This window comes from Periophthalmus magnuspinnatus, chromosome 9 (assembly GCF_009829125.3).
Source record: "Periophthalmus magnuspinnatus isolate fPerMag1 chromosome 9, fPerMag1.2.pri, whole genome shotgun sequence".
Lineage (NCBI taxonomy): Eukaryota > Metazoa > Chordata > Actinopteri > Gobiiformes > Gobiidae > Periophthalmus > Periophthalmus magnuspinnatus.
Genome location: NC_047134.1, coordinates 32677666 through 32690147, shown reverse-complemented (window position 1 = coordinate 32690147; position 12482 = coordinate 32677666). Strand labels below are relative to the sequence as shown.

At 39.1% G+C, this 12482-nt stretch overlaps 1 protein-coding gene across 1 annotated transcript in view; it reads right to left on the bottom strand.

Moving 5' to 3' along the window:
- Positions 1-12482, bottom strand: part of fras1 (Fraser extracellular matrix complex subunit 1) — a 263378-nt gene that overhangs the window by 128019 nt on the left and 122877 nt on the right. Inside the window, exons 19-21 of the mRNA XM_055224440.1 lie at positions 7660-7800; positions 6452-6598; positions 1111-1266 (exon numbers count right to left, since the gene is read on the bottom strand). Of these exons, the coding sequence (XP_055080415.1) occupies positions 1111-1266; positions 6452-6598; positions 7660-7800 (444 nt within the window). The remainder of the gene's footprint in view (positions 1-1110; positions 1267-6451; positions 6599-7659; positions 7801-12482) is intronic.

Genomic DNA, 12482 nt, shown 5'->3' with positions numbered 1-12482 from the left:
ATATATATATATATATATATATATATATATATATATATATATATATATATATATATATATATATATTCATATATATATTCATCGATACAAAAACTAGTATCAAAACTAGTAGACAGTCATTTGAGCTGGTATCGATACTAAAAAAGTCACATTCACAGGATAGAAATGATGCAGAAGTATACGCCCATGGACCACTATGGAACCTACACAGACATAAGATCACATGGGAATATAAAAGAAAGTAGATCTGAAAGATTCTATTCCTTAGCATTTTAAAACTTAGTATCATGACACCACTAATTGGGGTATGTCATTTCAAAGTAAAGGTAAAATAAGGACCATGTTCTAATATTATTCTGTTTTAAGATTAGAGATTTATTTTTGGTTTGGAACTAAACAGTTCTTCCATGTGGTATCTCAAAAGAGTTGGACACCAAATTATAGTCTTATTCAGTAGTTCTATTTTTTTCTACAAAAGGAACAGTACCAAAGAAGAATTTGGGTATAATTAAATCTCATCCAAATACTACGAGATAACAAAGAACAAAAAGTTTGTTGTGTTGCCACTGTGCTACTGGATTCTGTCAGCACACAAAGGAATAGGAAGAGTAATAACCTTCATTTAAAAACTACTGAAATTCAGAATCTCAGCTGCAGTGGAGACCTGGCCCCATAGAGACACAGGCAGAACGTGCAAACTCCACAAAAAAAAAAACCTTTTGTGAATCTAACCCAGTTTCATGGTCCCAGCTTGGTTGTGTGTTCATTTGCGTCATAGATATTTTTTACCATTTTTGATCCAGTTTATGCCCTTGTGTTTGGTTTTGTATTTTGGATCTTCTTTCAACCTTATTACTTGGTGACCCTCAGGAGCACACTGGTGAACTCACTTTGACTGTGTTGTTTGTGCTTTATAAATGAAGTTAGACTGGATACAGTGCATTTAACAAAGTAACAATATCAACTAATAGCAGCTTTAAAAACACAGGAGGAGCACTTCATACACAACTCCTACATAACATCATGAAGTGTTTTGAAGTCTGAAAACTAAATATAAATACGCAGGATTAATGTTTGTGTAAATGGTGCAAAATGACAATATGTACTCACCGATACAGGCCCCATGTCGTCCAAAGTATCCAACAGGACACTCAGAAACACAGTGGTCTCCCAACAACCAGGTCCTGGGCGCCTTACACCAGAGACATACACTGCCCCCTGCTGCCCGGAGGTCTGCTGTACAGCGCTGACAGTCTGCAATGCATTCTGGGAAATAAAACCAGAGATCAGCGTAAGAGATCGATATATATATATATACATTATAAGACATAGTACTGCTGCGTCTTTTAAGTGGGGCTAAATAACTAAGCTCCGCCCACAGCCGCATTTTTGGACGAGTAAAGGGGAGAGTGAAGGGGGAGGAGGGGGCGGGGTCTCGGTTGGGATAAGTGATTGATTGATAACAGGTATCCAAAGTTAAAACTCCACCCCTGCAGCCAGGTGTTTGTAATCAGACACACCTGGTTTTAATTGGGGCAGTTCTGTGTGATGCCGCGTAGTACTTGAAACTGCAATGACCACTGGAGTCAGCACACTTTGACTGTTTTTGAGCACAAAGTTGCAAATTTAGCTAGTTTGCTCTAAAATTGCCAAAAAATCACCACGAAGAGTAAAAAAAACACCATATACACAGTTTAGTAGCAAAAAAGTTTAGTGTTAGATTTAGTGTCAGTTCTACTACCACTACTACTATGGAAAAACAGATGAATAAATAGATCTGAATAGGCAGTTTCTCACTACTGCAACATTTTCTGAACTCTGCCCAGTTAAAGAATATTTTTGAATGAATGACTGACTACATTTTTCTTGTATCAATGGTACAGAAAAGATTAGATGCATAAAATAATTTCACTTTATTTCACAAAATAACGCCCTTTTACTCTCAGAAAAATGCTATTCAAGTCCCTGCTTGCCTTGACACTATTTTTACATATGCACCATAATAGCTGACTTGCCTTGCTCTGTACAACTGGAGGCTTTTATCAGCTAAAAACATTCACACCTGTACCAGAAAAGTAAACAAAAGGATTGGACTATGAGGTAGGAACTCCATGTTGTTTGGGTTTTAAGATGGAGGTGCTTTTAAATCCATAATCTCAGACATTCGCCCACATCAACACTGCAGATATGAGCCAGATAACAATACTGTGCGTCATTTAAAATCTATAAAAGTAAATAATATACATTATTTGACTAACTATTTCCTGTTTTTTCTTCAATGCTTCAGTGTGTTATAGAATAGTTAAATATTTGAAACTACATCGCTAGCATAAGCCTAATTGAAGATGCCTTAGGCTAGTACTGTCTGTATGAAGCATTCTCATCTAAATTCCTGATATGACACGTAAAATTTGACCTTTTTCCCATAAGTTAGTGTTAAAATTACACCAGATTCTACTGAATGTCAAAACAAAACACAAATCTGTTAAATGAAATGAATGTTTTTCAACGCTCTCTACCATCTGCGCCGACAAGCTACATTCACATTTTCCATGTTTGTAAATCTAAAACTCTGTTCAACATTTTACCCTGAGTCTGAACCTTTGATCCTCCAGACATTACAATAGAATCATTATGTTATTTTATATGGCGTTAGATCGGAGCAATGACATCTTGAATACAGGAGAATAGACTGTAATATAGATTACTCTAACCTGCATGAATCATGCTCAATACAAGACACATCATTGGGACAGAGGACAATAAACACTGTCGCAGGTAACTTCATGTAGAAAAGCTAGTGGCGCCTTTGACTGGGTAAAATTTCGACGCGCATGCACACCTCTTGTATTCAAGCCTTTTGTGCAAATTTGCATATCAACATTTTAGCACCGGTTTCACTTCTTCATGACTGTACGAGAACGACAACAAAAGCAAAATTGCAGAATGGCCCTATCTCCCCTTCTCCATCGTGAATCGTTACATTGAAAAACCCTACAGCACATAGAACTAGTCCCTCCTGCTTGCTCTGATAGTGGAAGAGTACTTGTATTTCCATCACTATCTGATCAGGAGGCCCTATTGTTCAGAGCTGGATGTTTCCCACACACGCCGGCTTGTTTGGAGGTTCAGAGGGAAGCGGTGCCAGCGTTAGCCTCGGGCGCTAAATCTAAAAACACACAATACTTGAACCCAATCTCCAGCTCTGATCCTACTCCTACACACTGGAGAGACAAGAGACGTATGGCTCGCCTTGAATCTGCACGACTTCCTAGAAACATGGCTTCTATTGAGGACTTTTTAATTTATAAATCTGTAACATAGATATTTCATTGGATGATCTACAAAGTGTAATTTTCAGGCGGCATGATGGTTAGCTGTTAGCATTTTAGCTAAGAGCAACCTTAGAGGAACCAGGTAGGGGTGGGCGAAATAGCACAAAAAAAAAAATCAAACTAATACAAGAATGAAATTTCAGAACATTTGTGTAAAGATCTAAACTACAAAAGTTTGCAGTTTTTATGCAGAACAAGAGGAAAGTTTGTGAAGGAAATTACAGTACTTCAGAAATTGCAGCCTTTGCATTTTGCTTATTACGTCCAATCAAATTACAATTCCGATTCGATTGTGATTAATATTGCACAACTAATCACGTTTCATATACACGTGTATATTTATATCGCCATCAGCTACATAGGGTTCCTTTAAAAAAACACATATTTGGTACCTGGGTTTTTGAGCTCCACATACCTCTGTAACATAAAAAAAACACGAGGACACAAAATGATCTAGGGACTAAACCAGGATAAGACGGGTCCTAAAAATACTACAAAGTATAAACCCGGGCTAAAACTTGACATAGAACTTTTACCAATAGAAGTATACACAGTTTGAGCCACATAAAGCATTTCACTCATCTCCCTTCTATTGTACGTAAATTGCACTTTTCCAAATCTGTAAGCATCTGATTTATCTTCTAGTAACTTAGCAACAACCAATGCCCCAAAACGAGGCCAAACGCCGCAAAGACAATAACCCCCAACACCTTTAATACTTTATGTTTTCAAATTCCCTGTATTATACCCATGCCTGGATAATGCCCAAGGAGGCTGCTCGAGGCTAGTCCATTCCTGAGATATCTTTAAGTTAATATTAAATACTTACTGGGGTCATTTCCGTACATAGATAAAAAATAGCCCTCCATATATAGTTCTAGAATATAAGAGAAGACGGGTTTAGAATGAATTATTTATAGCATGGGCATAAGGCTGCAGTACACTGGCCATTAGGGGCGTCAGAAGTAAGAGGATGTGACGAATGAAATATTAAACTAATAGAACTTAGAAATGTAATCCGATGTGAAGAGATATAGTTATTGATTTGTCATTACATTAGAAGATCAGGAGTCTAACCCACAACCTCCTTAATGGGAAGAGGAGACCGGATAACTGCTTGAACCTATGCTTTAAGTTACACAAAAAGAGTAAAAGTATTCTATATATGTTTTGTACTTTGTCTCTCTCTGAAAATGATCCAATTCCTGTGTTAGATTTACTCTCCTCAGCGATATCTGAACCACGGCGCCCTGATTAAATTCTGCCCCGTCAGAACGCTTTGTTACGTAACGTCATAAATTCATGAAGACTTCAGTGAATTGGGACCGGAACAGCTGCCTCTCTCTATCTCTCTTTCTCCCTCGTAGGTATTTCCATCTTTCTCTGTCTACTCTGTCTGCTCTTTCTGTCTCTCTTTCTCTTTCTGTCTCCCTCTCCTTTTTCTGTCTCTCTCTCTTCCTCTTGTCTCTTTCTGTCTCTCTCCCTCTCACCTTTTTTCTGTCGCTTTCTCCCTCATCCCTCTTTCTGTTTCCCTTACCTCTTTCTACCGCTGTATTTCTCCCTCTTAACTCTTTCCGTCTCCCTCTCCTCTTTCTGTGTCTCTCTCCCTTACTTACCTCTTTCTTTCTTTCTCTCTGCCTCTTACTTATTTCTGTCTCTCTCTTTCTCACTTTCCACGTTCTCTCACCTCTTTGTCCCTCTCACCCTCTCTTTACTTCTTTCCTTGTCTGTGTCCCCTTCTCTCCCTGCTCTCTCCTTCTGTCTCACCCTCTTATCCCTTTCCATTCTTTCTCACTCTCTCTCCTTGCTACACATTGCCTCTTTCTCTCTCCCTCATCTTTCTGTTTCTCTCTCTCTCCTTTTCTCCTCTTTCCACCCCACACCCCTTCTCTTTCTAAATGAGCTTACATCTAAACAACTGTCAGTAGAATTAGACACAGTCTCTTCAAACTCACTGTCGGCCTTAGTCCAGCCGTGACCCCACAGTAAACTCTGCTACAGTTTGCATCTCTAAGTGCCTATTATATATATGTGTGTGTGTGTGGGGTGTGTGTGTGTGTGTATATATATCTGTCTTTCTCCCTCTTACCCCTTTCCGTCTCCCTCTCCTCTTCCTGTGTCTCTCAACCTCCCCCTTATCTCTTTCTTTCTCATGCCATCTTTCCTCTTTCTTTCCCTCCTTCTCTTTTTATGTCTCTTATTCACCTCTTTCTGTCTCTCCATCCCGCTCTCACTGTCCTCTTTGTCTCTTTCCCTTCCTCTTTACCTGTTACGTTGTCTGTCTCTCACTGTCCTCTTTCCCTCTCTCTCCTTGCTGCAAGTTGCCTGTTTCTGTCTCCCATCTCTTCTCTTTCTATCCTGCTCTTCTTCTCTTTTCTCTTTCTAAATGAGCTTAAATACAAACAGTTTGTCAGTAGAATCTCATTCTTCTCTTAAATGTTAGGTTTGAGAACTTGTTGTGGCCATACTTCCCTATCAATGCCAAAACTCTGACCTAAGAAGGGCTAGGCCTGGTTAGTCCTTGGATGGGAGACCACAGAGAGAACCAGGAGCCACAGTGTAGAGCATACACTGTTGTGACAAGACACTTCACCCACCTTGCCTAGTATGAATGTGTTGTGTGAGTGATAGGTGGTGGTTGTAGGCACTGGTGGCGCAGATTGGCAGCCTTGCTTCTGTCAGTCTGCGCCAGAGCAATGTATTGTTTTGTTTGTGCTACATCACGCCACTTTCATTCACTATGGAAATGTTTATCCCCCATTCAACAGTCACCTTCTCATGGGGAGTGTCCTACTGTATACACAAAGCCCTATGGACCTGCCCTATGACCCTACTGAAGAAAAATAATAATCTAGGCTAAATGAAGTTACCCTACATGTATAATGTATAATAGCTCGATGGTTCTCATCGTGGGCAAACTGCTGGTTCAACTCCCCATAGAATGTGCATATCATTTACAACATAATGAAATGAAACTGTCTGTCTAATACAGACGAGGCTTAAAACCTACGCCACCATTCAAATTATCTGATAAATACAGTTATATCATTTAATATGGTATATTTCTAAGAAGGAAAAAAAAAAAAAAAAGTCTGGTCAGACAGTGTGTGACTCACTGGTACAGCCCCCGGTGGTGGGGTTGAAGTACTGTCCCTCTCCACAGCTGGTCCTACAGAAGCCGCTGAGCAGAGAGGCTCCGGGGGGACAGGACGTGCAGTCGGCCTGGGATGGGCCTGTGCAGGAACGGCATGAAGGGTGGCAGTCTGCAACACACAAGCACTGGGGTCAGGGACGGATTCTGTTTGTAATGATTCTATTATTTATTATACTGAACTGGGCTCCTAGGATTGATATTGTCTCTTTTATCTCTAAGAAAATTGAACTGGACACTGATGTTAAGTGTGACAGGGTCATTTCCTTATATCTGTTTGAACTAAACCCCTTTAAGAACTAAAGAAGCCTCTTGGATGAGCAAAACATATTCACTCTTAAAAACTTTGGTCCAGTTGACAGAATTCAATTTTCTTTTGTAATGAAACCTTCTTGGATGACAGGAATTACACAGACACTGTCTCTTTTAATTTGACTGTAAACCTAATGAACCTCAGTAAATACACAGTACACTTTTCTGTTGAAGGGCTCACTACCTGCTTGTCTCAATGAAGAGGTTATTACTTTGCTTAGAATGTTCCACATAATTGCATTAAACTCACCTGTTTCCATGGAAATAAGCAGGCCAGGTTACAGATCAGATCTTTGGAAAAACTACTAAGCTAGGGATGCACCAATCCAGCTTTTTCAGTTCTGATACTGATTCCAAAACTATGGCTTTTAGTATCTCCCGACCTCGGAGATCAACCAACACCAGGGTAGAGACTCAAATTAGCATTTATTTACTTTAATTAAAAGTAACATAAGACAAAATGGATTCAAATGCGGTGTGTAGTTTTTATTTATCCCTCAAGTAACTAGAGAAGAGCTTTGTATAAGTAAAAGTTCAAACATTATGACACCAGGATATCAGCTGGACCAGTATTTTGAAACTGAAATCCAATTCAGAACATTTTTTCTCTTTCATGTTTTCAAAGGCATTCTTTCAGGAATAAAGATAATGATATTGGTATATTGTGGAACATTACAGAATTCAATAACATTTCCATGGAGACAAGCGGCTACACGGCTGTTTCCATTCACACATATGGCTATAACAGCTGGCTGTTCTTGTGTTTGCAAAGAGCTACTTTTTCTGTGTTTCATTCACTTTGTTCCTGTTCACGTGTAATTAATTCCTGGCTGTGTTTCTATGTTGGCTGCACTTGCATACCTTGGCAAACCCCCTCCTCGCTGTAGCCCCCCTCTGGACACTGGGGTACACAGCGGCCCTTGAGCAGAGAGCTGAGAGAGGGGCAGGAGACGCAGGAGTCAACAGAGAGCCCGGTGCACTGCAGACAGGACGAGTCGCACTCTGAAACACATAACACCATAACAACACCAGGTGAGAGGCAGGCATTTTGAGTTAAATCAACCACCTGTGGCATGTAATGAATCATCCTCTGGGCTAACAAATATGTAGCTGTTATTGCAATGGCACATTACTGCACTTAGATTTTTTGCTTGAAAAGTGTGAATAATAATAATAATCAAGAATGTGTCTACAATTTACTTTAAGGGGGAAATTCTGAACAAACATCTATTTTTCTTAATTCCTGCATTTTAGGGTATTTTTGAGGTAAATCAACTAATACTTTGCAGTGCAACTATGGTTATGTTTTTAATTCCCAGTAGATAAAAAATAAAAGTTATATAACAGTTAATGGACTCGTCACTAAAGAATCACACACTGGACAGGGATCACCACACTGTTTGGACATTCAAGTGTGAGCTGCTGTCCCATATAGCCCAGTTTTATCATATCAGGACTATAAATAAAGAGAATACATTTACTACTAATACTATGGCACGAAATAGGGCCGGGGGCCCAAAGTAGGGCCACAAGTACACTCTTAAGGGTCACACCATCAGAAAAATATAATGTATTTAATATGAGACTGGGCCCCAGGTTGCGTTATACAGGAAAAAGTTGGGCCCTGAAGTGAAAAAGGTCAAGAATCTCCAGTCTACTACACTGTTTGAACTATTTGAAAGTGTAATAAGATTTTGAACAAAGCCTAACTAACCCTTTAGTGTTCGGTCAATATTTGAATGTGTACTTTTTACTTTTTCATTATAATTTTGATCACACTGCAGTGTGGACAGTGGCACGGTCCAAAGCTTTAATAGAGGTATGAACTCATGTTTTTGTGAGCTCGGCTATTGAAGCTACGTAGCACTAGCCATCTCATTGGTTATGCACGCACCTCACATTGCAAATATTTAAAATGTAATGTTTTATTGCACATTGCTACAATTATAATTTCTTGGTGAAAGTGAAATCAAAAGGACTTCAGTCTATAGCTGATTGGCTCCTGCAGACACACACTGTCCCTTGTTGTAGTGAGAGCATGTCATAAAGCTGTCGAACATAAACTGAGATCTGGCCATACAGCCTGTGTCTCTATCCCCCTCAGAATCTAAGAAAGGTCAGGCCTGGTTAGTACTTGGATGGGAGACTGCTGACAATATCAGGTGCCACACAGCGGCGCTAGATGCAAAAACTGGCACTGTGGCCTTAAGCAAGGCACGTCACCTTATGTTGTATGAGCGGTGGTGTGTGTGTGACTGACAGTAGTTGGAGAGGCTGAAGGTGCAGACTGGCAGCCTCACTTCTGTCTCTCTGTCCCAGGGCAGCTGTAGCTACAATAGTAGCTTATCACCACCAAGTGGTGAATGAATAATGCACTGTAAAGTGTCCAAAAATGTGTTATATAAATCTGATACATTATTATTATGGCATAGAGGAGGAACAGTGAATATACGCTACAACAGAGGGAGCGTGGTTATAAGCATATAATGGTCTTTCTCCTATGACTGTAATGCTTAATGCATTGGCCCTGTCTCTAAATCTAAACCTAATCCAAATTACGAGCAGCTGCATTGTGTGATGAGGACTCTAAGGAATCAATACCTGTCCTGTGCCTCAAAACAAATGAGAAATACAGTCGTAATATACAGCGTCCTATTTCATTTTGGACTTGTTTGTGAGCTATGATATAAGTCTGACAGTAAACCAGGAAGACAGTCTCGTGAAAAGTTGCAGTACACGTTGAAAGTTGAAAAATGTATAACTAATAAAAAAGAAGCAAGTACTATAACAATAACCCAATAGCCCTACTATTACAACTACTATTGGTTACTGCATGTATTTCTACCTGATGTTAATATTACAGTTTTGCTGCTGCACCTAAAACTACTATTGCTACTGCTATTGTTACTACTACTACTACTACGACTACTACTACTCCTAATTATACTCTTATTACACGGCAGTTACTATCTTAATGTTACTATTACAGTTTTGCTGTTATTACTACAACTATTACAATTACTGCTATAAGTACTACTACTACTACTACTACTACTACTACTACTACTACTGCTCTCATGACTACCACTATTGCTCCTACCGCTACTACTAGTGCTACTCTACTCTTACTCCTACTACTGAACTCACTACTGCTGCTACTACTACTCCTACTAATACTACTACAGCTCAGAAAATGAAAAAGTTGAAATATTTTGTCACTTTCAAACACGGCAACTGTCTTGTGAAAAATCTCTGTTCTTTCTCCTGCCTGTCACTGCGACTTCATCCCTCCACACTTGAGTAATTTAATATCCACTCCAACACTGCCGCTATCATACAACAACTTTTCACTTCACACAAAACATCAAGTCAGGCTCTGATCTGCTTGTCATGTTTGGATCTGAAAGACGTAGTGGCTCAATATTTCATTGACGGCAAAGGGTAGTAGAAGTAGTGAGAAGTAGGTAGATATTGGTAGATATTAGTAGTAGTAATAGTAGTAGTGATAGTGGTAATAACAATAGTAGTAGTATTAGTAGTAACAGTATTGGTAACAGCAGCAGTAGTAGTAGTTTTTATTGTAGTAGCAGCAGCAGTAGTGGTAGTTATTGTAGTAGCAGCAGTAATAGTAGTTGTTATAGTAGCAGTAGCAGCAGTAGTAGTAGTTAGGTAGGTAGTACTAGTAGTAAAATAGTACATAGTAGTAATAGTAGTAGTGATAGTGGTAATAACAATAGTAGTAATATTAGTAGTAACAGTATTGGTAACAGCAGCAGTAGTAGTAGTTTTTATTGTAGTAGCAGCAGTAATAGTAGTTGTTATAGTAGCAGTAGCAGCAGTAGTAGTTAGGTAGGTAGTACTAGTAGTAAAATAGTACACAGTAGTAATCGTAGGCTTTTTATCACCTAATATCTCATGCCTTAGTGACTTTATTTCTACACAAGACCTAGAAAAGCTGGTACACACATTTATATCACGTAGGCTGGACTATTGTAACGGCCTTTTCACTGGTCTCACAAAGTCCTCCATCCCGCAGCTACAACTGATACAAAATGCTGTTGCTAGGGTGGTCACGAAAACAAACAAAGAACATCATATTACCCCAGTGCTACAAACATTACTTTAGCTCACAGTCTCTCCAGAATCACTTTCAAAATTCTTTATTGGTCCACAAATATCGAAACAGTCCCAGTATCTGACAGAACTGCTAACGCCCTATGAGCCCGTTAGACGCCTCAGATCAGCTGGGACGAGGCTCCTGGTGGTCCCCCAAGTTCAGACCAAACACAATGAAGCTTTTTTGGTTTCTGTGCATCCCAAATGTGGAACTGTTTACCATCTTTTTAATATTGCCTATGAATAATTAATGTTAAAGCTGTGCGTGACTGTGTGTATTTATTGGCTTGAGTGTTTTAACTGTTTAACCGATCTTTGTGTTATGCGTAAATTATGTATTACATATTACATATTTTGCTAACTATTTTGAACTTTTATATTTTGCAAATTGTTGAATGATTGATTTAAATTCTGTGTAAAGCAGTTTGAGTTGTCTGCGTGCATGAAAGGTGCTGTATAAATAAAAGTGATTGACTGTTGTTGTAGCTGTAGTAGTGGTTTTAGTAGTGGTCGCACAAAACAATAGTGTATATTGATTGTTATGGGGTTTTTTTTACATAGTTTTGTATGTTTTTCATATTAAAGGACTAACTTTTCTGGTAGTGGGTCCTACATCTGATTGTTTGCCTGGAATGTTCAATATAATTTCATTAAACATAACATCATTTATTCAATTAGAAGTGTTTTCAGTGCTAAAAACTTGAGTAAAAAGGGATTCCAGTGTGAGCAGGCTCGCTTCTCCACAGATATGACATGGTTTCGCTGATGGTTTGCCATACTGAGGAACATCTCAGGCCTATCAATAAACGAGTAGGTGGCAGACCATATATGAGAAAAAGTTACAAAGTTCAGTCCTTTAATAATAAATACGTGGAGGTGGGTAGCACCCAGTTACATTTACTTGAGTAACTTAACACAGAAAAAATATATATCATTGACTCCTCTGCAGTGGCTAGAGCTACAAAACAAAATGCACCAAAGGAACATGGTTATATTTGGAGAAAATTGGAAATTGCTGAAACAATTATTTTTCACTTAAACTGATGTAAAACAGTATTCTATGGTTGGCATGACGACAGCATCATCCATCAAAACTTCTGAGATTTTACATTTGTACTACTGCAGTAACAACCACTTGGAATTATTATCAAAAACATGTTAATAGCTTTGCCATTACCCATGTCTGTTAGCACCAGACTCATCCTACTAGACGGATCAGTATCGAGGAGCAGGAAATTAATGGTACTGTCAATTAAAGTAAAATTCAATAAAAGTTGCAGTATACGTTTCAGTTGAGTAACTTCTACAACCAGAGTATGATGAGGGTACTACTACTAATATTAATACTGTAACTTCTACTATTACTATTACGATACCTTAATGTTACTAGTTCACTTTTAGTGCTGATACTAATGGCATGTCATGATCCGCACTGTCCGCTCCTGGTTTTACTCCTGTCCTGCTCTTTCCCTCCCTCACCTGCCAGATCTGGGCTGGGCTCCTGGCTCCTCCTGCGCGCACCTGCAGCCCATCAGCGCAATCAACACACCTGCTGTGCATAAAAGGAG